This window comes from Thermothielavioides terrestris, chromosome 5 (assembly GCF_000226115.1).
Source record: "Thermothielavioides terrestris NRRL 8126 chromosome 5, complete sequence".
NCBI lineage: Eukaryota > Fungi > Ascomycota > Sordariomycetes > Sordariales > Chaetomiaceae > Thermothielavioides > Thermothielavioides terrestris.
The window spans coordinates 3,210,300-3,238,266 of record NC_016461.1 but is presented as its reverse complement, the minus strand read 5'-3'; the positions used below and the strand labels follow the sequence as shown (position 1 = coordinate 3,238,266).

The window sequence follows — 27,967 nt, the reverse complement described above, 5'->3', positions numbered from 1 at the left end:
AAGCGTAGCTATTAAAGGGCTAAGTTATATAGATATCCCTATCTTCGCTAAAAGGAGTTGTCGAACGCTAGTATAAAAGTTTGTAGCTTTAGCAAAGAACTTTGTTGCTATAGGAGTATTAGTCTTCCTCTACCTAGAGGGCAAGTATAAAAGGGAAGTGTAGCACTTACTTACAACCCTATACCTAGATCAAGAGAGCCGAAGCTCGGTTTAGGCGTATAGCGAGATAGTATATCTAACGTCTAAGCAGTCTACTATTATAATGCTCTATAAACATTGGACAAAGAACTAAGGTATTACAATGCTATTCGATTACGTTAACTAGCTTATCGTCGATATAAACCGATTGCTATATCCTATACTAATCTTGCTAATTGCTTAGTAGAACCTATTAAACGTATAGTAATCTAATGTTTAGTCGATAGATCTTAATTATACTATAGATAGCCTTATATTCGACTAAGATCGTAATATATTCGTTAGTATAGTGCTTATCTTTTAGTATTAATAGATCCCTTATCTTGCTTTAGACTACTTAGATATACTTCTAGGCTACGAAGATCGTTGTTTTCAGTACTAGCGAGAGATCGATCTAGCGGTTCGTAATCCTATATAATAGTAGCCTTTAGTCGCTTACTTTATTAGTAATTTCCTACGATATATCGTAGGTATATTAGCTGCTTAGCATTATAGTTTCTAGGTTACGAATTTATATATAGGAGCTGTATATAAATTCGAAAGGGAAGTGGAAGACCTAACTAAGAACCTAATTCGCCTAGAGAGAAGAGGGTATTAGAATAAAGTAGTAAGAAGATTAGAGGAAGAAAATGCTTCTAGGATAGTAAAGAGGAGAGGAAGGCCTTAAGAAATTAGGGGGCGAACACTTATTTCTAGCTAATTAGTAGGCGCTATAAGCTTTATTCGTTTTCTTTCGCCTAGTTTAGGAAAGAGCTAAGTAGCCCTTCTACCTTCGAAGGCTTGTCTACCCCTTTTTCTTAATCTTTCCGCTAGCTCTTTTATAATTAACTATTTTTTTCGCTTTGCCTACCGCGCCTTGGATTTTCTTATAATCGCTTTAATTGGTCTAGATCTTTCTACCTAGAGAGCGACTTTTCTATTAAGCTAAATTTTTATATACTATCGCGAGCATTGCTATAGGTTGTTGTAGGATTTCTAATTTCATAGGGCCTATATAATTTTAGGCCGATATAACTGCTGCTCTAGGATAGAAGTAGCCGCTTAGAGAGCTTAAGTTTTATATACCGCTAGGTTCGTAGAGGCCTACTAGCGATAGCGATTAGATGTAGTATTACACTTCCCTTATAGGGCAAGAGCTAGACTTAAAGATACTAAGTTACCCTAAGGAGACTAGTCCTAAGCTTTTTCTATTTCTATAGACTTTAAAGAAGTACTTATAAGATATAATCAATTGGTAGCCTAACTAGATTTAGAGCCCTTAGCTTAGTATAAACCCTAAGATTGTAAGCTACCTATTCCTAGGCTAGCTAGAGGAAAGGTATACGATAGATCGGTTTTTCAAGGTTAGTTTTATAGATATAGGTGTTTCGCTCTTTAATATAGAAGGTATACTACTCGCTAAGGAATAGCTAGAGAGCTAAATAATCCTAGACGTTATATAGTTTTTCTTTCGTCTTTATAAAGACTATCTCTAGTTCTACCTATAGCTCGTCTCGGATACTAGTCCTATATCAAAGGAGTTCCACTAGTCTAACTAGAAGGTTATTACCAACTATTGTTGTTTCTAAGTCTTCCTTTGCTTTATCGACGGAAGGTATTAGGCTATCGCGATCTTCGACTAAGTCGTAGATTAGCTTTACTACTTCAACTCTATACTTAAGAGTATAGAGACGTATATCAACATCTTGTTAGAGGTCTAGATTACTTTCTAGTCTATCTATAAGTTCCCTTAGTCGTAGCTATATAAGAAGGTTATTATCTACTACCTTTAGCAAAGTTTAGAATAGGAGTATAGATAGTTCGCCTTTAAGTTTATATAGGCCTTTCTTTAAGAGCTCTAGCCCTACCTTCTAGATAGATAGATATAGTTTAGGCTACCCTAGCTTTAGCTATACTAGGGAGATAGCAAGATAGTTATATAGCAATGTATATTATACTTGTAGTTAGGAGCTTATAGGAATGCTCTTAGTACCTTTAAGGATTGCCCACTCTATGCTAAGGGAATCTCTTCGTTGTAGTAGAACGAAGGGAAGATATACAAGCTCCCTCTAGACCTATTGTCTCCGACCTAAGAACCTATATAGCCTACGCTCTTAGAGTATAACAAAGACAAAGTGATCGAAGTCTTCTAAGCTAATAATATATTTATACCTAATATCCTTAAATTCAATGACCTACCTATATATCTCTATAACCACTTTAGTAATATAGAACTTAGGATCCTAGCTATATACTTAGTAGCGTTTAAAGAAGCCTAGCTCTCTAACTAAAGTAAAAAAGGAGTGATCACTATCGCTTAAATTATCCTTATACTCTAGTTAAAGAAGGACGTAGCGTACTAGGTATACTACTATAGGGTTATAGGACTCCCGCTAGACAGACAGTTTAGCGGCGTACTACCTTTGTAAGACCCTATAGACGACCTTAGACAATAGCTATAGGGTACGTTTCTAGTATCTAGCGCTATTCTACCTCTCTAACTAGAGGACTAGCTAGTTGCTTTAGGTCCATTAGCGCTACTTATAGAGGATCTTAACAATATATCGATTTAGCGAGATATCGAAGCTAAGATTATAAAGATTACTACGCTATAAGCGACTATAATATAAAGGCTTGTCGATGCCCCTATAGATAAGATAGACTATAAGCGCCTTCTCGGTAGTAACCTAGTTAGAAACCTTAGGGCATTGGTATAAGTAGCCTTTAAGAAGATAATACTCGATCCCTACCTCTAGGAAGAGGAGACGCTTGTTTATATACTTATAAGGAGGCTAGACTACCTTAAGATGCCTTATACTCTAGTATAGAAGTATCTTTAGGTATAAGGATTATCTATATTATTTAGCTAGACGTTACCTTTAGTATAGCACTGTAGTAAGCGTCCTTGCAAGGAGCCTACGAAGCCTAGACGTCTACTTCGCCTGCCACTATACGACCTATACGACCGTGCCTTTATCTATAAGTATAAGTATCTAGTATAGTAGCAAGGCTAGGATATATATATTAAGGAGGTAGAGGAGTACAAGAGACAGCGTAATTAACTACTATAGCTAGCTAGACCTTTGCAAGCTAAGAGAGCCGTATATAGAGAGCAACTCAAAGAGCAGCGACAATAAAAGGCGTATATCAGAGAGCTTTTAAAGTATAAGCTTGCCTATAGGAGCGTATAGCAAGCTTAAAAAGGAAGTATAGATTAGGGTAATAGATTACCTAAATATAGGGGACCTAGTTTTTCTATTTTTCTATTTGTCTTAGAACGTTATATTCGTTGCTAGGGGAAGTCTAACCCTCTAGTTATATATATTTAAGTAGGCTAAGCCTATCTTCTTTATTATTAAGCAAGATATTAAGTAGTTGTTAATATACGTTCGTTGACACTACGTTAGTGGTTCTCCTTCTTCTAGGAAGGCTATTAAGCCTCTCCTTTTGTTGTTCTACCTCTGTCTAGACGATAGGTATCTGAGCTATTGAGCTCTAACTATATTCTTATTGTCCTTTCTTATATTTCTGCTATATCCTACTAGACGTATCTAAGCTATATATCTTCCTCTTAGAAGACAGCCTTCCTACTACTCGATACGTACTATCTTTATCCGTCTAGAGGGACACTACATTCCTTTGGAAGCTATCTCGCACACCTGGTTCTAGGTGTGGTGGGGTAGGTTGGTATAGAGGTTTTGCACCACTTCAATATAACTATCTTGCCCAAATCCTATTAATATGCTTTCCGCAGCTTGTTCGGCGAGCTTATTATTGATATTTGGTCCCTTTATCTTATAATAAGCTTTAGATCTCTAAATTCTTATATTATCGATATTTGGTTTTATTTTATATTTTATCTCAAAAGGAGTTTTATATTTGAGACTTGAATGGGGAGTTTTATTATAGATATTGATAGCGGCTAACAGAGCTTCTCCCTAAAAGTATTTCAGAGCTCTCAAATCTATTAACATTGCCCTTACTCTTATAAGCAATGTCTGATTTATACGCTCTAGAAAAGTGTTTAGCTCTTTGGTATCGGCTAGTGAACGCTAATGTATTATACCCTCTCTGAGAAGAAAGTCTTCAAATATTTTAGATATATATTCACCACCGTTATCACTTTGGAAAATGCGTATTCTTTTATTATTTTTCTTATTTTCTGATCTTGCTTTGAATTTAATAAAGGCATTATAGACTTCGTCTTTAGTACGAAGCAGTTCTACCTCTAGGAATCTAGTTCCTTTATCTAGGAAGGTTATAAAATATCGATATCTATTATAGGTGGGCGTTTTGAAAGGGCTATAGAGGTCACTACTTATTTTATCAAGGTATTCTAAGGAAAGGATGCGAGGGCCATCAGGCTGAGCGAAAGCCGCAGAGAAGAGGATAGATATATGATCGAGGGTGTATCTCCTAGTAGGTGGGAGGAGAGCTGAGATCTATATATATATGTAGGAGCTCAGCCCCTACCGAGGAGCCCTATAGGTGCTAGAGCTATAGACAGGGGGCTAGTGTAGTATACGATATACCTCCTAGACGTGCTCCGAGAGGAGTGGGTCTATAGAAAATGCGAGGTACACTGGGCTATAGATCTAACCTAAGAACTATCCCTCGAACAAAAGAAAAATAGGTGCCTAATAAGGCTGTCGATTGACAAGGCTATCGAGGCTCGTAGTTGCCTCCAGTTGTTAGCTACGTTGGCTAGAGCGAAAAGTGGTCGAACAGACCTCCACTATTAGGAGTGTCGACCGTGGTAGAAGTGGTCGAACTGACCTCCATTATTGGGAGTGTCGACTATAGTAGTAGTAGCAGTACTTGCTATCGTACTGCCCTAGCTAGTACTCCTAGGTGTACCGCTATATTGGCAACAACTGTGCCAACGCCTATATTAGAGGCCTCTACTAATACGGTAGGTCTCCGGTCTGCTGTCACTGCTAGCCCAGTGATCAGTAGGGGGGCCGCTCCCTCTAGACACGTTTAGGCGTTCCTAGCGTAGCTCCGGAGTTGGTTCTAGAGTATAAGGACTACTAGTGGGATCTTCGTTTGAGCCTTGGCCTTGGGTGCTTGAGTACTTCCGTACCCCTTAGATAGGATAGAGAGTAGGGAGGATCCTGCCCTTCCAGTTCCCTTAGTACCCCCTAGTTGTATTAGAGGGCTAGGAACCGTCACTAGGTCCTCCTAGGCTACAACTCTAATAGGGCGTAGAGCACGTGCTATACCTAGGAGCTAAAAAACCAAGTACGGAACTATAGGCGCCTAGACCTATAGTTACTATTGTGCACCTGGCACCTGATTCTATAGTGCTAGCTAATTAGGAAGGCTACTAGGAATTTAGGTCTCTATAGCGAAGTCGAAAGTCGAAAAAGGCTATAGGAAGTGCCTTGCCTCGTAGAGGTGGGCGGTCGGAAAAAGATCTTCCAAGACTATAGCACCCCCTAAATAGTGGGGCCGCCTGTCGATCGTTCCCGAGAATAGCCGTGGTATCCGCGCTAGTGGCTTGGCGGGTAGTAGCCGAGATTGCCGTTAGGAGTCAGGAGATCCGAACACTCCGAGAAAGAAAGGGGCTTAAAAAAGAGGTTGTCGAAGGTCGACGATCGAAGGCGCTCTCAATCGCAAGAGGTAGGCGCAAGAGATGGATTGATGCCATAGTAGTTACAAAAGGCTAGAAGAAAGAAGAAAGGAAATAAAAGATGGCCCTACAAAGCAACCTCCGAGGGTGATTTAAAGCGCGAACCAGGCTTATAACTAAGGAAAGGATACGAGGGCCATCAGGCTGAGCGAGAGCCGTAGAGAAGAGGATGGATATATAATCGAGGGTATATCTCCCAGTAGGTGGGAGGAGAGCTGAGATCTATATACATATGCAGGAGCTCAGCCCCCCACCGAGGAGCCCCATAGGTGCCAGAGCCATAGACAGGGGGCCAGTGTGGTACACGACATATTCGTATACCATTTTATTAGTTGAAGCTCGGTACACCTTATTTTTAAAGAAAGCCTTAAGATAGACTTTACAACAGTGATCTTTATCTTTATTCTTCTTCTTTATATAAGTGTTATTAGAAGAAGTGTTTTTTATTAGGTTATCTATATTCCTTTTATTTAGGTGACCGAAACGCCTATGCAGTGTCTCGATATCTATTGCCCTCTTAACGTGATTTATCAGAGGTAGATTTTTATTTTGGTTATTTATTATTGGGATATAGAATAATCTATCTCTCTTTTCTCCTTAGGCTATTGTTCTAAAGTCTAAGGTCCTCACTAAGTATAGATATCTATTTGTAGTTATTATCAACAACTATAGTAAGGCAGAGACACTTATTATATTTATTCCTATCTTGGGGATATAATAGCAGTTCTTCTAAGTAACTATAGTTATTTTATTTGTTATTGGATTAAAGAGAGCTGTTTTGACATTCCCAATTCCAATTATATTTATAGTTGTTACCTTACCCTAAGCAACTTGTTTCTTTATAGGTTTGAATAAGGAGAAGAGTCTTCTATTAGCTATTACACTTATCTAGGCACCAGTATTAGCTATAAAGCTATCTAAGTATGCCTCTAGAGCTAAAGACTTTCCCTCCTTTTCTAATCTCTTAAACATCACTTGGAGGAGTCGATCTAGGTTATCGTTATTAGTATCTGTTGCTAAGGAGGTATTATTTATTAAAATATTAGAGTTATTTACCTCGAAGTGATTCTTTTCGTTATCTAAATCTATCTTGCCGATATCGAGGCAATCTTCGAATTCCAAATCGGCATTCGAATCGTCATCGGTATCCATTTCGGCATCGGGATTTGCGGTAGGGGAAGCCGAAGAAGAAGAGGCCAAGGGAGGTTTATTGGTATTAAGGATTTGCAGAAAGCTAGAACCGGTGTTCGATTCCAAGTCTATATTATCCAACAAGGCCCGTTTTGCTATAGCCAAGTGGATTTTCTTCTCCCTCTCTTCCTTTCTCTTATTTGGCTTTTAGATAGCCTTCGAGGTAGGGGAGGATTTATATTTCTAGCCCTTAGGAGCTTTCTCTAGGTGCAGAAAGGCACAGTTATCTGTAGTATGCCCAACGAACTTATAGTAACTGCACTTTATCTTCTTCCCCTTCCTCTTTACAACACTAAAGACTTAGCTATCCTTATTTGTGTTATAAGAGATACTAAGCCTCTTAGATTTATCTAAAAGGCTAGTGGAGAGAGAATCAAAGGTATAGGCATTAGGATTTTTCTAGAGGGTCTGAACTATTGAACTAGCAAACCCCTTAAATTCCTCCGTTAAACTAAATAATACCTAAGCGATATTTACTTCCTTAGGGAGTTCAACGTCCTATAATTTTAGATCGTTGATACTCTCCTTTACCTTGTTGAGGTATTTTTCTACCGAATCGAAGTTTTCTAACCGGCAGTTGAAATACTCCTTTAGTAGGAGGTATTTAGAGGTGAAGCCTTCGAAGTAATATAGCTCCTTATACCGCTTCCAAGCTTAGAAAGCGGTTTCAATGCCCTTTATTTAGTAGAAAGGGCCATCTTCCACCTAGAGCTTTATCTTAGCTAGTACTCTCTTTTGACACTTTTCAGTATCGTTATTAGCACTCTTAAAGGCATCTTCGAGGCCGAGTTTTGTTAGGCAAGCCTCTATTCGGAGGGCCTACGTAACGTAATTCTCTGCTCCCTTGAGTTTTTCAAAGGTATAGACCTTCTATGAGGAGGCTATTGCTTTATTTGGAATCTCCTAGTTAAAGGAAAGACCGAGGGAGGTTATTATTTCTAATAGAATTTCCTAGGAAAAACTAAAGGAGATAGGATCCTATTGAGAATGAAATCCTTATTCCCAGATACGACTCTAAGCTTATAACCTGTCAAAGAGACAGATTATTATTATACTGGAGGAGAGGGCTAGCATAGGAGGGCAGGTTCGGAGGTATGCACTAGAAGTGCAGGGTAGGTCGATCGGGAGGTATTAGAAGAATCGGAGGTTCTGCAGGGTGCAGGGTAAATGGCTCGGTAGGAGGGTTCGGAGGATAGTTCGGAAGGTTGGGAGCAGAATAGCTGATCGCAAGCATATAAGGTCTTTGGACCCTAGTGCTATTGTGCTTCGTCATAGAGATAGCGTAGCGCAGGTGGTGGTTGCGGTATATACAAAAATAGATCAAAGAAGTAGAGGCTACGAGTTCAACTCGTAAAAGGATCTATTCAGTTTAAGGTTCTATCTTCTAGAGCCGGGAGGCACTGCGATATTTATAGTTCTGGAGCTACAGTACGTACCTTGGCTAATTTGGCCAAGGTTCAGCTAATCCGGCTAATCCGGATGTTCTAACAGAGCTAAACTAGCTATATCCAGCTAGGTTATCAAAGTATAACGTACAAAACTAATTAGAGCCGCACTAAATGTTTTGACGGAGCTGCACTAGCCGTATTTGGCTAAGTTATCAAAGTATAACGTTTAGTATCCGTATACTCGGATCTGAACGGCTCTGATCCAACGGCTTGGATCAGATGCATCAGTTCTAACAGCTTGGATCTAATGACTTAGATCCACTTATCTAGATTCCATCTCAGCCGCTGTCAACCGTCAAGGTCAATAGCCGTTGGCAGTTGCTATCGAAGGCTAACAGCTGTTACCAACTGTCAATAACTGCCAAGGTATAAGTTATAGTACTGTAGTAGTTATAATGTTATAGAACCCTTAGAGGGAGCTTTGCTATAGGGAATGCTTAGTATTAGTTATTTATATTGTTATATATTAACACTTATATCTATATTCTAGTGCTAGCAGTACTAGCGGAATACGGCCTATATTAGCTCTGCCGTAGCTATAGCTGTAAGAGGGGCATTAGGATCAACATTGTTGCTACCACGGTTGTTAGCTATAACTTGCCGATAGTACCTACGTCTATCGTTGTAGGCGTCTATGTTAGTAGATATACTATAGTGGTTACGAAGCTTCTAGGTACTTCCTTTGGGGGTGTTGCCGGTAGATAGATAGTCGTAAGTGGTGCCTAGCTTAGTAGAAGGCGTGGATAGCTATGCCTATTGTAGGGTAGGTGGTGCCTACGCCTACGCAATGTCGTTAGATAGGGTAGGCGTTAGTAATAACGGCGTAGTAGGCGTAGATGACGTTGAAGCTATAGAAGGTGCTGTGGACTATAACGTTGAAGATATAGAAGGCGCTACGGACTATAACGCTAACTGTGATGTCGTAGCCGATGACGTCGCCATCGTTGTCGTTAGCGTCAATGGACGCTAGTTCCTCCACTAGCTATAGAACGTGTTAAAGGACTGTTTACTAGCTTCCTAAGCTAGTAGCCAAGGCGACGAATCGGTAATGGTTTAATAGGTATCGCCGACGAGCGAATAGGCGTAGTTGAGGTCGCTACGGTCTACAGTAGCCACGTAGAGGTGCCTAGAGTTGTGGAATCAGAATAGCTGCTAGGCTCTGAGTTGTCTATCTACGATCTTGGTTGGTATAGGCAATGGCTCGTTTATATACGAGGTGCCGTTAGTCTAGCGTAGCTATATCACAGCTGACTAGTATAGCGTTTTTACCAACTGGTATATAGTTATAAGGAACTAGCTAGTTGCTAAGAAGGTTGCTTATAAGTAACGAAGTCGAGGATAATTGCTACTAAAGCTATTGTCAATTCGATTGTACAGTAGGCACTAAATTATAGCGCAAATGCTATATAAGAGCGTATAATGCGAATAACAGATTGATTGATTCGATGATGATGATGGAATCTCTACCCTTGCGTCTGTCTATATGTCTAAGTACAATATCTGCGCCACTCTGGGCTGTGGGGCTATAACGGATGCCCCTGCCCCGGTAATGATGCCTTAATGCCTTGTGGGAAGTGCTTCCCACACGTTGTGTCTGTCGCGCGCAATGTCGTCAGCGGGGTACCGCGGGGCACAGGCGGGGGGCAAGCGCCGCTGAGCAGGGACCGGTTGGTTTCAACGTGCCCAACCATTTAAAGTGAGTAAGCCGAAGATCCTCAACTGGGCCAACCTCCACAAGACCAGGGCAAACAGCGGCTCCGAAGCGCTTGGTCATCCTGCAGAGCCGTTTTGGGGTTTCGGTACCGAAGAATGGAGACGAGAGACTCAGCACAATACTCGCGTTCAAGTTGGCTGATCCCCGCCCAGCAACTGCGCAAACATGTCCTGGTCGCTGCGGGCTACGGGGCCCATCACGAAGCCGTCCATCACAGAAAGGAAGCTGCCTGCCTGCAAAGTTGCATTCCTAAACAATAAACTCTGATAAGCTTGGCCAACGTTGACTACCTGCCATCTCGGTACCTACACTTCACCTCTTGTGCCAATGGCTTTCGCTCCTGGCGGTAGGTTCCAGGTTCCTACGGGGTATGGCCCATCACAACTCCTGGATTGCTGAGTTCCCAGGTGTCGGCACGAGTATTCCGTCCACGGGACTCGTTACCTGGCCCCACTTGGTCCTGTTCGATGACATCACCTAGCGCTCAAGCCACGGGTTCATGCCCCTGGCCATTCCAGATTCCAGAACCTTGCAGCCAAGGATCTCGAACCTCGCGATCGTCGAGCCGATAACAAACCTTCATCGTCGAGACCGTCACAGCAAAACGGATGATCCAGCAGCTCTGCAGCGCCCCAGGTCAGGCATCGATCGCAGGAGGCATTCCCCATGGCAACTTCCTCCGCAGCACCGTGCCAAACGCCTTCAGCCCGCGCCGGCTGCCCCTAGTGTCATAGAAGGCCTGCTCGATCTCATCCAGGCTCTTTCCTCTGGTCTCGGGCATGAACGCCCAGCAGACCAGCGCCGTCACGACCGAGCAGGAGCCGAACAAAAAGTACGCCCCGTAGCTTGTCCTGGCGAGCAACGTCGGCGTCACCAGGGCAACGAGGAAGTTGCTCAGCCAGTTCGAGCCGTGCGCGAGACTGGTCGCCGCCGCTCTCGTCTTCTGCGGCTGGATCTCGGCGGCGTAGATCCGGATCACGACGGCCCACGAGATGCTGAAGATGATGGCGAAGACGTAGATGGACGCGACGATGATCCAGCGGCCGGCACCGGAGTCCGCGTGGACTGCGCCGCCGGCGTAGAGCCCGCCCATGAGGAACATGGTGATGCCCATGCCGATGCCGCCCAGGATCGTGTTTGCGCGGCGGCTCCAGCGGTCGGCAAATATCATGGCCGGGATGGAGACGGCGAAGATGACGATGGCGGACACGCCGGATGCGAGGAAGCTGGCTTTCGCAGAGGATAGGCCAGCCTGTTGGAAGAGGACAGGAGCGTACTGGAGCCGCACGTCAGCATCAGGTCCTGAACCAGCAGATTGCCTCGATCCGGCACAGATGATCAAGTGACTTGGGGACTTGGTGGGGGTCAGGAGGCTTACATAGAGCACGCCGTCGATCCCGCTGAGCTGCTGCATGCCCATGAGGAACACCGCCAGAAAGAGGCGGGAGCGCGTGTCTGGAGCGAACAGCCCGAGCACCAGGGCCTTCGCCTTGTTGGACTTGACAGGCTGACCGTGCCCGAGGAGACCTGCGGGAGCAGGGTTGGCGATTCCGGAACTGTTCTCACCACCGGCCTCGTTGTTGTCACTCTCGACGACCATGACAGCCTCGCGCTGATGCATGATCTTCTCTCGATCAGCAGAAGGGACGCCAAGCTTTTCCCAGATTTCAGAAGCTTCGCTGGTCCGCCCCCGAAGTGTGAGCCATCGCGGGGAGGCAGGAAGCCAAAGGAGGACCGCGCCAGCAAAAGTGAAGGAGTATGCAGCCAACAGCATGAATGGCAAGCGCCAGGAGAACGTCGATTCCATGGTGGCGGTCCCATAGCACGTAAAGAACCCGGTGACTAGGCCCATGGTGACAAGCAACTGCGGCCCGTTAGTCAGGGTGCCGCGATTTCTCGGCGGAGAGATTTCGCAGATGTAGCTGCAGATGAGAAGCAACCGGTATTAGTCCGCCGTGTGTTCCCCCGGGACCGTTCGTGCCCCGTGGGAGGACTTACACAACCAGGTTGCTGAGGTAAAGACCCTCGCCGATGCCTTCGATCACGCGTCCAGAAACAAACATGGCAATGTGGACCGATGCAGCCTCGATAGCAGCCCCGAGGCCAAAGACGAAAGCGCCGATGGCGATGGCCCAGTGACGGCCGATCGCGTCTGCCAGCCGGCCGGCGAAGAAGGATGAAATCGCAGCGGGGATGAGGATCGAAGACACGATCAGGCCGTGGATCGTGGGCGAGGACGAGTCGCTGGCATACTTGGCAAAGTCCGGCATAACGGTGACCGGACCGATGATGCCCGTGTCAATGCCAAAGAGGAAGCCTCCGAGCGAGGTGAGTGTGCTGGCCACCACATAGCCCGCGGGCCGCCGAGCAAGGCCGTGAACATGCATGATGGCTGTGTCTATCGTTGACATTACTCTATAACCATAGCGAAGGTGATTACTGAGCGCGGTGTTTTGGCTCCAAAGTCTTGTCCAAGCAGTCCTTTAAGTAATGCAGAAAAGGTAAGGGGTAGAGGGGGGGATAGGAGAGGGGACCGGAGGAGGGGATAATGTCCAATACACTGCTCCGTAGAGCAGCATCCGACCAGGTTATCTTGGGGGCCATGTCTTCAGAAAAGTCATTGTCTCCCAGGGACGAAGGGACGATGTTGATGGACTGGTCGCGGTTCGCTCGAACCACACCCCGAACCACACGCGGAGGGCAGGCGGAGATTCCTGAACAGGCTGCACCGAAACGCCAACTCAACGTGCGCCCGCCCTGTTGAGCAACCATCCTGCATGGTCCATTTGTCAGCATCGTACATGATTGCGCCTTTTTAAATTGTCTGATTGAATTGAAGATGGGTATCAATGGTGTGCGTCACGCTCCAGAGCATTGCGTCTTAGCAGAAGTCGCCGTTGTAGACAGCAGCATCGTCTCTGACAGCAGCCGGGCCGGCCACCCGACGAAACGCGGAACCGGTACGGAGTACAGACGAGCTTGGGCGCCTTCGAGCACCGAACGGACAAGCCGCAATGGGGCCCTGTTGTTCGCCGGCACACCCCGCGGTTACCAGCGGCATCGCCGAACCCTCGCCGCAAATTGCCCAAAGCGGCATCAACATCTGGGCCGAGGTGACCACGGCCGTCGGGAATGAGGCTCCAGCACTCGCTGAGTAAGGTCCTTGTCCATTCGCTCGTGTTTGGACACCGCTCTGCTTGGCGATAACTTTGTGCACAAAGTGGCCAGACGGGCCGGAGTCTGGACCAGATCTGTGGGGCCTCCGAGACCCGCGGTTCGGATCGGTGAGAGCGGCCCTTCGGCCGAGGTCGACAGGGGTTTGGAAGGGGGGCTGTTGGATCGGCCAGACTTCTGTTTTTGCAACTTTGGCTGCGGACTACTGTGGTAAGGGCGAACTGGAGCAGACGCATTTTTGAGACTGACACTAAGTACTGAATTAGGTAGGTATTCCATCGCGGAGACGGTTTTTTTTTTTTTTTTTCCAGTTTGTCAGTGTCCAATTTCGCCATTTCTGTAAAGGACCTTGCGAGGCCTCTCTCACTCCCACACTGGTTGGGTCGTCGTTAAAGAGGTCCCGCCAAGACTAATTTCGGAACCTACCGTTTACAAGTATTTACAAATCGCCAAGGCTACGACGACTTCGAGCAACATCAACAACGAACAATCGCAAAGACTCGTCGCAACAACTTCACGAAACCTCAACCAAATCCAAAAAAAGGAAAACCGAGATAACCCGTACCCTAGCCTTAACCCCTATCCTAACTATAACCCGAACCCTAACCAGCGGGGGGCTAGCGCCGCCCCCGTACCCCCGGCGAACTAACCCTTGGCGATAGTGTAAACGCCTTGGCGATCGTGGCTATGTAAAAACGCTGTAAAAACATTGCCGACAATTGGCCGAAATTAGTCTTGGCGGGACCTCTTTAACGTCTACCACTGGTTGGCCTCGGCCGGAAGGGCACGGTGCCCGAGTTGAGTTGAGGGCAGGCTCAGGCCTCCAAAAAATTCGTTGGGGCTTAGACTCTGCGAGTGGAAGGCGGTGGGCCAGATTCTGCCGCCCCTTGCGTCATGGTTCACTGCTCGGGCCAACCCTGTCGCAGAAAATCCACAAGCACGGGTCGGTGGCGGTCAGTCTGAACTCAACGAGCAGCCAGGGTCTGCGCGCACAAAGGTTTGGCTGCACACTCAGCTGGACCCGAGCGGGCTTTCTGGAACAGTTTTGATTTTGGAGGCGACTTGATGATGCCAGGCATGGGTTGGTCGCCCCTGCTGGCCACGTATAAATCATCGTGTGGGCTTATCATCCCTGGCTTGGGGCCACCTCGGTTTAACTCGTCCCTTTTCCACTGCCTTCGCCGGTCACCGCCTGCCTGTTCCTCGCCCACCGTAACCAATTTGCACAAGCATATCCACTCAGGAAGCTGCACGTCCCGCTTGCCCACGCCTCAACCCTGCCAGCGAACTTGGGCTCCTTCGTCCCATCGTCCTTACCACTCTCGTGCCTCGCCCTCGAGCAGTCCGAAGTCTCTACACACAGCCCGGCTTTGCAATCAGACAAGCTCCGTCGCCTTTTCTCCCAATTCCGCGAGCCTGAGCCCTTCCGGCATCCGCGAATTCTCTCTCAGAGCAAAAATGGCGGGGCCATCAGACTCTCCGCGTCGCAAGCACAAGGTGACCGTCGTCGGCTCCGGCAATTGGGGTACGACTGTCGCGAAACTCGTCGCCGAGAACACGCGGGAACACCCAGATGTCTTCGAGGAGGAAGTGCAGATGTGGGTGTATGAAGAGAACGTCGTCGTGCCTTCGGATTCGCCCCACTACGACCCAGCCGTTGGCGACGCACCGCAGAAGCTCACCTCGGTGATCAACAAGTACCACGAGAACGTCAAGTACCTGCCCAAGATCAAGCTACCGTCGAACGTGATCGCCAATCCCTCGCTCGTCGACGCCGTCAAGGACTCGTCTATTCTGATATTCAACCTCCCGCACGAGTTCATCGGCAACGTCTGCAAGCAGATCAAGGGTCACATTCTCCCCTTCGCCCGGGGGATAAGCTGCATCAAGGGCGTGACGGTGACGGACGACAAGGTCGAGCTGATATGCGACTACATCGGCGAGATCTTGGGCATCTACTGCGGCGCCCTGAGCGGCGCCAACATTGCCAACGAGATCGCGAACGAGCTGTGGTGCGAGACGACCATCGCATACAACACGCCGCCATGCGACCAACGGCTCACCAACGGGGTTAACGGCGCCCATGGGGCAGGCGTCCCGGTTCGCTTCCCCAAGACGAAACTGACCCCGCTGCCGGAAGACTATCCGCCGCTCGACCACGGCGAGATCCATAAGCTCTTCGACCGGCCCTATTTCACCGTGTCCATGGTGTCGGACGTGGTCGGTGTCTCCCTCGCCGGCGCTCTCAAGAACATCGTCGCCCTCGCCTGCGGCTTCATCGAGGGCCACGGTTGGAACGCGACGGCCAAGACAGCCGTCATGCGCCGGGGCATGCTCGAGACGATCCGTTTCGCGCAGGAGTTTTTCCCGGAATCTATCCAGGAGATGACCTTCTGGGAGAGCGCCGGGTGGAGCGACATGATCGTGAGCTGCACGTCGGCGCGCAACTGGCGCTACTCCAAGATGGCGGTGGAGCGCGGCGTGTCGCTCCAGGAGATTGAGCGGACCGAGCTGAACGGCCAGAAGCTCCAGGGCATCTCCACGACGAAGGAGGTCATGAGTTTCCTGAGGGCACGTGGTCGGGAGGATCACTACCCGCTGTTCAAAGCTGTCGAGGGAATCGTGGACGGGACATTCGAGGTGAAGGATATTCCCATGCTGTTCAGGAAGTAAAATGCATAATGTCGGTATAATGGAGTACATGAAGCAGCAGCGTGGAGTTCAAGTATCTTAGACCAGCGAGCCATCGTCCCACGCGGGACCTGACGGTTGAACAGTAGCCTTGAAATCGAAAGCGATTTGAACTGAAACGGTCTTGGATAACTTGGGATGAGACGAAGCTGAAGCTGAAGCCGACCCAACAGGACTTCGCCCCGGCATTGCAACACTGCACTTCATCCGAGGCCGTCAAATGGCGCCTTTCCTCCATCGCAACCACCAACAGATAAACTCGCAAGCATCGGCCGGCCACGCCCATCAATAGTCCTTCAACAACGCTACCTTCTCCTCATCAGCAGCCTCCTCCTTCCCTCGCAGCCCGCTCGCAAAACTAGACCTCCTCCTGCCCCTCCCGCTCATACTCTCCTTTCCCATACCCCCGCTCTTCACCTTCTCCTCCTCCATAGTCCTCTCCCCATCCCCAAAAAGCCTCTTCCCAACCAGGTCGTAGCTCAGCCAGATCAGATTCATCAGCACCGTCACGGCAGCCACCACCCAGCCGGGCGCCCGCCCGCGCTCGTCCGCGAACGCCCGCATCGCCACCACCATCAGCAGCATCATCGGCAGCCACCCCACCGTGAACACCACCTGCCCGACCCGCTGCCGCCACGTCGTGATCGTGTAGGCCCTCAGCGCGCCCAGGTAGGCCTGGTAGTCGGCGGGCAGGTCGTGCTCGCGGGCGCCGTCGCGCAGGAGGTTGAGGTAGCGCGCCGACGGCTGGGCGTAGTTGGGCGACGGCCGGTGCTGGAGGCGGAGCAGGCGGCGGAGCCAGGCGGGGAGGGGGAGGGCGCGATCGTGCTCGCCGCCGGGGTTGTTGTCATTGTCGCCGCTGTTGTTGTTGTTGTTGCCCTCTCCGTCGTTGTCGGGGGTTTCGGGGAGCCGCGGGGCGTAGAGGGTGTGGGCGAGGAAAGGTTTCAGAGGGACGGGGATGGTGGGCTTCTCGGGCACGCGCACGCTCGGCGGCAGGACGATGCACGGCACGAGAATGTCGTGGTAGCCTGCGCCGCCGCCTTCAGTGGCGACGATTCGCGCGTAGTCCTCGGTCGTCACCTCGTAGACCACGCCGTAGAGCCCCTTGTTCCAGACCGGATCGCGACGCCTCGGCCGTGCGGCTCCCTCTCCCTCTCCATCCTGTGTAACCGGCGGCTTGATAGGGGGGTTCGGCAGGTCTGGCGGCAGCTTCGGCGGCTTGCCGGGGAGCTTGCGCAGCGCCGTGTTGGCGAAGCACGGTTCGCTGTAGGGTCGGCCCGGGAGGTCAAAGGTCAAGTCGAGCGACGGTGCCGAGACGTTGACCTGGCTCAGCGGACGGATGCCGCGCATGCCAAGAAACGTCTTGGCGCACATGTTGGAGCCATAGGCGAGGTAGAGGATTGTCTTGGGCTGTGCGGTCGCATCTTGGTGGAACGCCTTGGCGAGGACCGGCTCGCTTGGGAACGGGGTCGGCGAGACGTCTGGTTCGGAAAGTCGAGCGGCAGAGGTGTGAGGAATGGAAGAGATCGGCGGATACGGCACTGGCGCTGGCCGGGCAGTCCAAGACCGTAGGAACTGGATGTGTCGGAGACTCCAGACTGCTGTGTCGTCTTGGGGTACCGGCTCCGAGAGAAGTGGAGAAGCGGACTTGGGTGGGGCCATGCTTTCGATATCAGCACCCGTGGTCTTCCGGTGATCGCTGGGAGGGGAAAGGAGCTGTTGCAATCCGAGCTGAAAATGACGAAATTGTTGGAGGGTTATATAGATCCATGCTTGTCCGGATTCAGGTAATGCACCGGACGGCACGACCTGCCTGCGTAGTATTGTATGCGTAATCCTCATCACCGGGCATTCCGGGATTAAGTGGGGCGCCCGGGGGCTGAAACTCTCCGATCTTGAACCGAGTCCGATGGGAAATCGATCCGGAGCGCCGATCCCACATTGTCATCCAGAAGCTTTGCGCAAATGAAGTCCTGCCATCTCTTTTGATCTTGTTGACAGTAGTGATGTGCCTCACAAAGAGGATCGTGTCTGCCGAAGGATCCGAACCTTGGCTGCGTCGAGCGTCTCCTCCAGGATCGAGTCCAAGTTCATATTCCTTCTTCAAAGTCCTGCCGTCCTGAGTCCGATATACCGTGTACGAATATAGTAGTAGATTCCAAGTTACCCAGAATTTTCGGCAGTTCATGCCATTAGCTGATTCACGCCCTCGACTTGATCCAGGAACCAACACGCCCAGGTAAAGTGTGCCGAGGTACCAGGTAGGTAGCTCAAGCTTATTGCATCCCAACTCAAAAGATATTTCGCCCAATGCCCTCACTTGCCTGAAAGGCAATCGATAGCCTACAGTGCAAGGGCAACCGAGAGGTGGCGCCTGGGTGTTGGGTGGACGGGCTGCACCTTCCTTTCTGCTCCATGTAATGAATTTGGGCTGGACAGGGCAAGGCAAGTGCGTTCCAAGGGCCCCCCACAGCCGCCCGCGGCCCATGTTTGCTTCACGAGCCTGAAAACGTGAGGTTTCGCCTTCCGTCCTGCGCTATTCTGCCGAGGCTGAGCTCAATTATCGCGGCATTGAGTCTGAATTGTGTCTCCAACGGCGTCTCGAGCCGGTTTCCTGTGCAACCTGGGCATTTACAAGGACGCTTCTGGTAACTCTTCCGCTCATGATGGACTACACACGACATTCTTCTCAGCCAGCGACCGTCGACCTCGTCCGAGCGGACCTGGCGGAGATGTGGACCATCGACGGTCTCGAGCTGCAGAGTCCGAAAAGATCAAGTTCAGCATCCAATGCTAGCGACATGCTTGATCTTGAGTTCCTCCCCACTCCCGGGTGCCGCCCCTCAAAGGCCAAGAAGAAAGACCCTTTGCCTGATATGCTAGCCGACATCTTGGAGCTGTCACCCAACCCGAAGGCGGCCTGCCACGAGAAAGGGGTTTCCAACACAAAACAACGGGGGATAGGGAGCGACACTCCGTCGGAGGATCAAATGCAAGGACAAGACGCTCCAAGCCGATTGTCCATTGCCGCCAACCACCCAAGCAACCAGTCTGATGTGGGCAATGTTCCTTCGTCACCGGACCATTTCCCGCACTTTGAACCTCCTCAATCAAATTCAAAAAAACGCAGCCAGCTTGATGCGCGAAGCATTACCAGGAAGGGCGTGGATGATTCTCCGCGCCTTGAGACCCCCGGAGGGGGCCAATGTCAGCCCAGCGGGAAGATGGCTGCGCAGTCTACGTCAAAGAAAGGTTCAGCCAAGGCGCCCCAGCAAACTAAGCGTCCGTTGGCGAGGGCCGGTCCTGCCACTGCCCAAGCAAAGACCAAAGCAAGGAAACGGGATCATGACCTGTTCGAGTTAAGCGACTCGACAGACTCGGAAGGCGTCGTCTCCGGGCGAAAGAAGCAGCAAGTCAGGCGAGTGTCTCCAGGGAAGCCTCCAGTGCGTCGTGCGCAAGGAGCCCACACCGTCAACAAACAGGAAAGCGCCGGATCCGGTGTGCGCGGCAAGTCTACTCGCGTCCCGAAAAAGCTGGCCAAACTTCACGCCCCTGAGCAAGCCAATGATGAGGCCGGGCCGGCATATTCCGGTACACTCTTACGTGCAGGCCAGCAGGTAGCGCTGAACAGCGCTTTGGACCTCGCCGATGAGCCCGCAGTGGCCAAATCAAGCTCTCACCAGAAACCACGAACTCGTCTTCCGGCATCAACTGTCCATGGTGCGGTCAACTCCGGTCTCACTTCGTCAACACCTCCCAACCGTTCGCCGATCGTGGAGAGAATGAACGAGCCCATCCTCCCGCCTCGCTCAGAGGCTCTTGATGCTGTCGCCGTGTGCCACAAACGCACGGAGAAAGAAAATGAGGCTCCGCGCTTGACCTCGCCACTGTTTGTGGAGCAAGACGGAGAGAGCATGAATGCAATCGACGGTCCAGATATCTCTGGGACCGTCGATCCAGGACTTGCTACAACCCCTTCATGGACAATGCCCCTCAAGCGGGCTCCCACCCCCATCCGCTTCAATCCTCCGCTGTCCTTCCAGCCCCAAGCGCCAGCTAATCAAGCGGAAATACATGAGCTGGGTGATAATACCTGTCAGCTCCCAGCAGGTATAAGGGAGGCTTTCCTTTCTGATGAGCAGCCCGCGATGGGTTCACCCTCTCCAGCGCCTGAGCTTCTGCCCGGCGCAAACAACGGAGCCTCAGATCCGGAAGAGGTCTGGAAACAGGCTGTGGAGGACGACACTCCGCCTGCCGTTCTGCACAGGATCATCACTGTGAGTACTAACAGGCCGGACAATCCACCGCGTAGTTTGTAACTAACGTGCCCCGTTAGTTATTGCATCGCTCCCTCAAGCCGAGAGAAGAGGTCGTGCGGGACATCGCCGTCGAGTACCAGGAGAATGCTTTGCGGTTGCTTGACAATTTGAGTGCGCGCCATATTCAAGAGAGAAGCGGCACTCTGAACGCTTTAAGGAACGCATCGCGGGGCGCCTTTTCGACCTTTTCGGGTGCTGGTTCTGATATGGCCATTCTAACTGCCGGACTTCGAGACATGGACGTCACAAACACAGCAGAGACGCTCAAATGTCCGGTTTTTGCACAGAAGCTCGATGATGCTGCGCGTCTGTGTCAAGCAGCCGTAGGACATTACACTGGGCATCCAGACTCTACGGCCAGTGGAGACGGCTTCGTGTGGGATGGAGAAGGGAGAAGTGAGATCCTTGGCGATCTGGCGGAAAGCTATCGACTTCAGCTTTTCGAAGCAACACAACGACCGGATGCGCAAGCTCTTGAGAACTGCGACAAGGTCGCTACACAGGTTGATGAGTTCATCAAGTGCTGTCTTCGCAGCGAGCCCAAGAAGGTCTGCCTCGCTGGAGCAAAGAGGCCCGGAAAACCCGCCAGGACTGCCGATAGAGCCCTAGAAGTGTTTTTGGACAGGGCCATTGGCACATTGCAAGAGAGTAGCAACAAGGAAGAATCCCCTGAGAGTGTCGTTCATGTTGCCTCTGAGGGCTCAGACATGTCGAGTTTTGGGTTTCGCATCTAATGGAGAGGGAGTGGCTCGACCGGATGGAAGAGGATGCTTGAACAGACGGCGATAGCTTTCATAGATCGCTGAGGACGAAACATTTCCTCGCATATTTTGCTGGACACGCAGTGTGGCTAGTCAAAGGGTAGCAGTGACAGAGTGAGAAAGAATATATTCAGCGTTTAAACTCACTATGGACCTGAAGTGAACTTGACTGCGTAGCTGTCAGAACTGAACGTCCTTTCTCTTCAAGTTCCATCAGCAACCGAGGCTTCGACTAGGCCAACTCCCACAACACCGGTCCCAGTGTCGCGGTGAATCATCGTAGATATGTAATGGGCATTGTCATGTCCCTTGGTAGGTAATCATCACCAATGCTGGCTAGGTAGATATCCATACGACGATTCAGGGAACAGTGGAAACAAGCAACTTCAAACATTGAAAGAAAGTTGCAGCGTTTCACTCAAGAATCAGCACTCGGCATTCGGCTGGAGAACGCCACCGGAAATCTTTACTTCTTGCTTTTCCTTTCCCTGTGTTGCCCCCCCCACCCCCCCCCCCCCCCATACATGGCGATTGTGTAAGAACTTCAAGTTTAGAACGTGTCCTTTTGCTCAATGACTTCACTGTCGTCCTGCAAACCATGCAACGGGTTTTTGGACTCAGTGTTAGAGTGCGGTGATTCTGCAGTAAATTTGGAATATTGGGACTTTAACTATGCGATCCCTTATAAGTCGAAAACGGGACGCTTGTAGTTGCCAGTCTACCGTTGAGATCCTTCCCTGCACATCCAACAGCGTCCCCGTGCTCATGCAAGCGAAAGTGCTGTTTTGCATAAATGTGTCATGTGGTGCTTCGGTGTCTCGGTTGGCCGCGCGCTCCGGGGAGGGCCGCATGCCAGCGAAGCAGAAGTGGTGCGACATGCCAGGCCCGCAATATGGCTTCTGCTCACGAATCACTCCGGGAGCGGCTGACCCAGTCACGTTCGTCATTGGTCGGAAATTCGTGGTCGATGAAGTCTCCCTCAAACCAATCCAGGCCGCGGTTTGTGGCTGTTGTGTGAGGTGACGTCGCACCCTCGGTGCTGGGCCAGCGCACCCGCCTGCGAGCCAACTACCGGCCCGGAGCAAAGCTTGGCGTGCCCATGGGTTCTAGGCTCGGCAGTTCGCCAATGCGCCAGGGGGATTCAGTGACGTCTTCACTGGGGAAGCTCTTCTCTTTTCATCTTTTCCTCGCTGATCATCCATGTGTTAAGTTTTTCTGTGCATGTGAAGATTTGGAAGAATCCATAGTACACTAAAAGCTAAAGCTGTTCCTATCTTTTGGATGCCTATCTCGATGCTAGCGTCGAAAATTTTCTGTCCCATTTAGCGCGGGAAGGCTTATTCATCAGGACAGGGCAGCCCATTCAGGACGGGGCGCAGCTATTCAGTTGTGGGGAGTCCACGGCATGCTTGAATTGACAATTGCGGGGCCGCCAAATCCCGCAGGCTTGAAAGCCTCGCCTTTTAGTCCCATGTTCCGCCCCATTGCAAACACATCCTCTTCCTCACAAAATCCACCGACGGGATCGACGGCAACAGATCCAACCCAGCAACTTCCCACGCTCGCCTTTTCTCCCGTCTCCTCGGACACTGAAGTGTGTCCGCACCAGAAGGTTTGTCAGGGCCGCCGGACCCAGTTTTCCCGTTCGCGTCTCGGATCGTCCGGGTATCCGCCGTGTCTGGAATCTCGTCCTTGCTCCCCGGGTTTGCCGCCGCGACGAGAACGAGCAGCCCTCCCGAAACCCCTCCTTACCCTCCCCCCGCCGCCGTTCTACCCGGTTCGAGGCCCGTTGCGCGGCCGCCGACGATGACGATGCGTTTCCGGCAGAGTATGGCCAGGCATTTTGGAGACACTGTAAGGGCCTCGGATTTCTGCCTCGATGCGGGCCCACCGGGTGTCCGGCCTTACTTCCACGACAAGCTCTTGTCCTGTTTCGCAAGTGCGAAGGATATTAGCCTGGCGCGGTTGGTCGTCGGGATTTTGAGGCTCGTCTTAGGGGGCCGGCAGCGGGTGGGGGAAAACCACTGTTATTGCTTGCGTTACTGCTGCTGGTAGTTCCACGGGCAGCGTCGCAGGTCGTCTTTCTCAAGACACTTGTCGCGGACAGCCTTTCACTTGGGATATTGGACTGACCAGTCAACAGCTTGGGATGTCGTCATCAAAGCCATACCTCTCATGTAAGCCTCTTGAGTCCACGAGGCTTGTGTTTTTATACTGATAACTGACCGGGCAGACCACGATGTGCGCCGTACGTCGAATCTAAACTGGGTTTCTGTCGCCATTATGATTGACACGCTTTTTAGTATGGACCGAGGACATCAAGGCGCTCAAGAATGACTGGCTCACAGATACGGTATGCTCAACCTTGCCTTCCATCTCCTGTTTACGCACGCAGCTAACGAGACATGCAGAGCATCGCCTTCTGGGAAGAGTATGTGTGCGACTTTTTGCTCCGTCACATGTTTGAATCGGCCCCCTCTAATACGGCTATCAGATGGCTCGAGCGGGAGATTTTGCCCAAGTATCCGCAAGCCCGTATCGTCCTCCTCCGGCCGGCAGTAACGCACCTCTTGCTGCAGACCACCAACCTTAAGGCGGATGCCGATGCGCTGCCCAAGTTCAACAGGGTCACGCACATTTTCCTCCCGATCAGCGATAGCCGGGACCGCTGGAATGCCGACAGCGGCTCGCATTGGTCTCTCCTGCTCGTGTCCGTCATCGACAGGGTCGCATTCCACTACGACTCGCTAGGCGGTTCGAACTACGCGGCGGCGAAGAAGGGCGCGGATCGGCTTGGCTACGTGCTCGGCATCAACCTCCAGTTCCACCACCTGCAGGACTGCCCGCAGCAGGAGAACAGCAAGGACTGCGGCGTCTTCGTGTGCATCTTGATGCGGCACCTGCTGATCAAGCGGCTGCTCAACGCCAGCTCGAACGAGAAGGTGTCCATGTCCATGGCGGGCAAGATGATCGACAGCCACGGGGGCCGCAAGGAGATGCTCAAGATCGTCGAGTCATTGCGCAAGGAGGGCGAGCGGCGACGGAGCGCCAGCCCGTTTGCCGGGTCATCAGACGAACCCCCGCGTATCGACTAGTGCTGCTGGTTGTGCGTCGCAGGACGCGTTCTTTTTATTTCCACTTTCATGGCGTTTGGGAATTTGGTCTAAAGGACCTTTTGGTAAGGCCCGGAAGAGATATGAAGAGTTTTGGGACTGCTAGAGTACTCCCGGCGCGGCGTTTGGTGTTTGAAGCAGCGGGGCGTTGGGCTGGGATTCCGGACCCCCCTTTAGCCGGATTTCGAATATGTTCACCGAGTCATCCTCCTGGTTTGGCTAATATCAGGCATGTCGAAGGAGGTTGCAGTATGATGGTACGGGGAACGAAGGAAGACATGGAGACTCATTGCGGGCAGACGATCATCATAGAGCGGCGGCTCTAAACACGATACCCCCAATTGAAAGTTTCCAGCCAGGGCTTGTCGACTTTCACAAATGCGAAAACTGCTTTCAATGCCGACAGCATGCTGAGTAAAGCATGTTCGTATTCATGTCTTGCCTAAGAAAGCAGGATTTTGTTCCATCGTCGTCGAGATGAAGCTCCTGAGCGCCGCCCACCGGCTCGACGTCCCTGATGACTGTGCTGGTGCCTGTGACTGTGACTGTGCCTCTGTCTGCGCTACCCCGTCCCCTTCTATGTCCATCTTCTCCCGCCCCCCATCCGCCGCCGCTCCACCTGAACCACCATCACCACTACCACCAGCAGTAGCAGCTGAAGAAGAAGAAGAAGAAGCAGAGGCAGAAGAAACGGTCGCGATATTCGCCAGCTGCGCCAGGTTCCGCCCGAACCGCTCCATCTCCCCCTTCACGAGCCTCTCCTTCCGCTTCAGCGCCCCGGGCCGCGTCTTCAGGCTCCTGTGCCGCACCTTGCCCTGCCGCGCCTGCTCCGCGTCCATCGGCGCCCGCTGCGGGTCGCCGCCGCCGTCCTTGCCCTCCTCCATCGCCTGCCGGATGTCCTCGAGCGCGTCGCCGAGCGACTCGAGCGTCGTGACGAGCTTCTTGCTCGGGCGCCGGCGCTTCTTGCCGGTGGATGAGGATGAGGGTTTCGAGGAGGCCTTGGTGATGCGCGACACGAAGGCCGAGTGCTTGATCAGCCGCTTGTCGCGCTTCGAGTTGATGAAGCTGTCGACCACCACGTTGTTCTCGCGGTGCAGCTTGCGCGGCAGCAGGGGGTCGGCCAGGCGCGCGCGGGCCTTTTGGCGCGCTGTCAGGCGCTTGTTGCCGGAGTGTTGCTGCGGCGCGGTGGGGGCCTGTGGTGGTTGGTGGTGGTTTGGCCCTGTTAGTGCGGAGGGCATCGAGACATGGGTGCGGTGAGAGTCGACGGGAAGGGAGGGACATACCATTGTGTTTTTGAGTTCGTATCACTAGCGCCCAAGATGGATGTCCGATAGGGTTATGGAAGCCGTGAATGTCGTGCGGTGAGAGGGCCTCGAAAGCTCGTCGCCAAGGTTCTGTTGATGAAGACGAGGCAGTTCGAGGTGGCCCTGCAGAATGGACTTTTAAGTGGAGCCTCTGCAAGTTGTGCACGGTTGCACGCCGCTCACCGCCTGCGGAATCTCCCCACAAGGCTGCGCCAAATGTCTGCCAAGACCGGCCAGGATCTCGGCTTGTGGCGGGGGAGGGGCACACCATCTCAGCCCTACGATCTCCCTGCACCCCTCCAACACGGAAACGGCGGTTGGAAATGGCGGTTGCTCTTCACTGAACGCGGCAGGCACCGTACCTATATGCTTCGCTTGATCTAGAACATACAGATTGTACATGCGGCTGTTAGCATGCAGTGAATCGGCGCCGCGACCTGGAGAGGCTCAACTTCAAGAAATGGTTCGATGTGGCCACTGGCCGCTTCACTCCCTGGATTTTGGATTTGCTATTTGATCACTCGGCATTCGCATGTTCGGTCATGAAAGCCATGGGGCAAGATACGGGGAATCACAACGGAGCAAATGGGGCCTCGGTTGCCGAGAACTCCGCTCAAGATGGGCTCGCTCGCCGACTTACCGAGGAAGAGTTTGACAGATACTCGCGCCAAATGATCGTTCCCGGCATGGGGAAGCAGGGTAATGCTTCTCCTGAACAGAGTCAAAACTATCTTACTACTCCAACTGAAGCTAATTATTCTAGGCCAACTCCGCCTGATCAACTCCCGGGTGCTCATCATCGGGGCTGGAGGTCTTGGGTGTCCGGCAGCTCAGTACATCGCCGGCGCTGGGGTGGGCACTATCGGCATTGTCGATGGCGACGTGGTTGAAATGTCCAATCTCCACCGCCAAGTTGGCCATGCAACCTCTCGCATCGGCATGAAGAAGGTGGACAGCCTGATCAGCCACCTCAGGGGCTTGAATCCCCTGCCGACATATATAGCCCACCCGTTCCATCTCACCCCTCAGAACGCCGCCGACATCATTTCACAATACGACCTCGTCATGGATTGCACCGATAACCCAGCCACACGGTACCTCATTTCGGATGTCTGCGTACTACTATGCAGGCCCCTCGTCTCGGCCGCCTCGGTCCAGAAGTCTGGGCAGCTGATCGTCTTGAACTGTCCACCCACTCCACAGGGGTTGGTCGACGGGAAATATGCTCCCTGCTACCGGTGCTGCTTCAGGAAGCCGCCGCCACCAAGTTCCATGGTATCGTGCGGCGAGGCCGGCATCATGGGTCCCGTGGTGGGCATGATGGGCGTGGCCCAAGCCGGGGAAGCCATCAAGATCCTGGCTTCAGCCCTGCACATACCCTCTCAGAACACGGAAAATGGACCGGAAAGAAATCTCCAGCAGCCAACGCTGTTGATCTACACGTACGACCTCGACAGTGCCGTCGGCCCCTATTCCTTCCGTGCGCTGAAGATGGGCGGCCGCAAGAAGAACTGTTTTGCCTGCGGGGAGAACTCTACTCTGACATTGGAGGGCATCAAAGCGGGCAATCCGAACTACGAGCAGTTCTGCAGTATCCCAACAGCGAGCTGTAATCTGCCCCCGGAAGAGCGGATCACGGCGGCGGCCTACCACGCGGCCAAGGAGAAAGGGGAACTGCCGGAACACATCCTCCTCGATACCAGGGAGAAGGAGCACTTCTCGTTTGGTAGCATTGATGGGGCGGTAAATCTACCGTTTGGCAAGTTTCTCATGAAGGCTGCCGCTGTCAAGCGCGGCGGAGGCTCGGCTCGTGACATCCTTCCCCCAGAGGTAGTTGACACGGATGCGCCGATCTTCGTAGTCTGCCGGAGAGGGCTCGACTCGCAGGAGACGGTGGCGAAGCTCAAGGAGCTCGGGCTGGATAAAGGGGGGAAGAGGAAAATCATGGACATCGCTGGCGGCATGAAAGCGTGGAAGGAGGAGGTGGATCCGTCCTTTCCGTTCATCTGAGCCGTGAGGCTATGTTCCAAAGGGAGACTGTGTTTGGTTGCTTGGAGATATCCGAACTGCCTATGCTACAACCGAGCGGATCCTGAACTCCGGAAGGGTGAATAAGAAACAAGTTGGAAAACTGGAACAGCAGTTGAATCCCCGACGACCCATGCACAACTGGGAGCCATTCCACAGGAACTGAATTCAACCATGCTTATCAACACATTAACCACCATTTTGATATTTCATACAAACGATCCTCCCTTCTTCTTGTTGAACGCCCGCTGGTCTCTCAGCCACTGCCTGTAACCAGCCACGCTGGAGATCTTCTCGCCATAGAAATCGGGTACTGCCGGCAACAGTCAGTCAGTATGCCAGTCAATCAGTCACACGTGATCACGCCCCGACGTAAGAAGAACAACGTGGAAAAAAAAAAAAAAAAAAAAAAAAAAAA

The 27,967-nt window shown here is 51.3% G+C and overlaps 7 protein-coding genes across 7 annotated transcripts; 4 read left to right on the top strand and 3 right to left on the bottom strand.

Annotated features, from left to right (window-relative positions):
* Nucleotides 1-10,610: 10,610 nt before the first annotated feature.
* Nucleotides 10,611-12,454, bottom strand: THITE_2122379 (uncharacterized protein). The gene is made up of 2 exons (XM_003656983.1): nt 11,541-12,454; nt 10,611-11,438 (listed from the first exon to the last, which is right to left on the bottom strand). Exons 1-2 carry the CDS (start codon nt 11,934-11,936, stop codon nt 10,800-10,802), a joined length of 1,035 nt encoding a protein of 344 aa, XP_003657031.1. The 5' UTR covers nt 11,937-12,454; the 3' UTR covers nt 10,611-10,799.
* A 1,820-nt stretch (nt 12,455-14,274) lies between these two features.
* On the top strand, nt 14,275-16,161 carry THITE_2122377 (uncharacterized protein). Its single transcript, XM_003656982.1, has one exon. It carries the CDS (start codon nt 14,795-14,797, stop codon nt 16,007-16,009), a length of 1,215 nt encoding a protein of 404 aa, XP_003657030.1. The 5' UTR covers nt 14,275-14,794; the 3' UTR covers nt 16,010-16,161.
* Nucleotides 16,162-17,889, bottom strand: THITE_2122376 (uncharacterized protein). Its single transcript, XM_003656981.1, has one exon. The coding sequence runs from the start codon at nt 17,684-17,686 to the stop codon at nt 16,313-16,315; it is 1,374 nt and encodes a 457-aa protein (XP_003657029.1). The 5' UTR covers nt 17,687-17,889; the 3' UTR covers nt 16,162-16,312.
* Nucleotides 17,890-18,690: 801 nt separating this feature from the next.
* On the top strand, nt 18,691-21,077 carry THITE_46484 (uncharacterized protein; the record flags this gene model as incomplete). Its single annotated transcript, XM_003656980.1, has 3 exons — nt 18,691-19,080; nt 19,237-20,301; nt 20,361-21,077. 3 exons carry the CDS (start codon nt 18,691-18,693, stop codon nt 21,075-21,077), a joined length of 2,172 nt encoding a protein of 723 aa, XP_003657028.1.
* Nucleotides 21,078-22,349: 1,272 nt separating this feature from the next.
* On the top strand, nt 22,350-24,424 carry THITE_2122373 (uncharacterized protein). Its single transcript, XM_003656979.1, has 6 exons — nt 22,350-22,716; nt 23,248-23,281; nt 23,338-23,352; nt 23,408-23,457; nt 23,516-23,535; nt 23,599-24,424. Exons 1-6 carry the CDS (start codon nt 22,510-22,512, stop codon nt 24,197-24,199), a joined length of 927 nt encoding a protein of 308 aa, XP_003657027.1. The 5' UTR covers nt 22,350-22,509; the 3' UTR covers nt 24,200-24,424.
* Nucleotides 24,425-24,648: 224 nt separating this feature from the next.
* THITE_122564 (uncharacterized protein) lies at nt 24,649-25,503 on the bottom strand (the record flags this gene model as incomplete). The annotated part of the gene is made up of 2 exons (XM_003656978.1): nt 24,649-25,410; nt 25,501-25,503. 2 exons carry the CDS (start codon nt 25,501-25,503, stop codon nt 24,649-24,651), a joined length of 765 nt encoding a protein of 254 aa, XP_003657026.1.
* A 479-nt stretch (nt 25,504-25,982) lies between these two features.
* THITE_2122369 (uncharacterized protein) lies at nt 25,983-27,940 on the top strand. Its single transcript, XM_003656977.1, has 2 exons — nt 25,983-26,220; nt 26,285-27,940. Exons 1-2 carry the CDS (start codon nt 26,073-26,075, stop codon nt 27,529-27,531), a joined length of 1,395 nt encoding a protein of 464 aa, XP_003657025.1. The 5' UTR covers nt 25,983-26,072; the 3' UTR covers nt 27,532-27,940.
* Nucleotides 27,941-27,967: the final 27 nt, after the last annotated feature.

What these genes read in the sequence shown, in the direction of transcription:
- THITE_2122377 (XM_003656982.1), top strand. Translation starts at nt 14,795, where the DNA reads ATGGCGGGGCCATCAGACTCTCCGCGTCGCAAGCACAAGGTGACCGTC.
- THITE_2122376 (XM_003656981.1), bottom strand. Translation starts at nt 17,686, where the DNA reads ATGGCCCCACCCAAGTCCGCTTCTCCACTTCTCTCGGAGCCGGTACCC.
- THITE_2122379 (XM_003656983.1), bottom strand. Translation starts at nt 11,936, where the DNA reads ATGCTGTTGGCTGCATACTCCTTCACTTTTGCTGGCGCGGTCCTCCTT. An exon ending in GGATCGACGGCGTGCTCTAT is followed by an intron (nt 11,439 to 11,540) that starts GTAAGCCTCCTG and finishes GTGCGGCTCCAG; the next exon opens with TACGCTCCTGTCCTCTTCCA.
- THITE_2122373 (XM_003656979.1), top strand. Translation starts at nt 22,510, where the DNA reads ATGCTTGAATTGACAATTGCGGGGCCGCCAAATCCCGCAGGCTTGAAA. An exon ending in AAGTGTGTCCGCACCAGAAG is followed by an intron (nt 22,717 to 23,247) that starts GTTTGTCAGGGC and finishes ACCAGTCAACAG; the next exon opens with CTTGGGATGTCGTCATCAAA. An exon ending in AGCATCGCCTTCTGGGAAGA is followed by an intron (nt 23,536 to 23,598) that starts GTATGTGTGCGA and finishes TACGGCTATCAG; the next exon opens with ATGGCTCGAGCGGGAGATTT.
- THITE_2122369 (XM_003656977.1), top strand. Translation starts at nt 26,073, where the DNA reads ATGGGGCAAGATACGGGGAATCACAACGGAGCAAATGGGGCCTCGGTT. An exon ending in TCCCGGCATGGGGAAGCAGG is followed by an intron (nt 26,221 to 26,284) that starts GTAATGCTTCTC and finishes TAATTATTCTAG; the next exon opens with GCCAACTCCGCCTGATCAAC.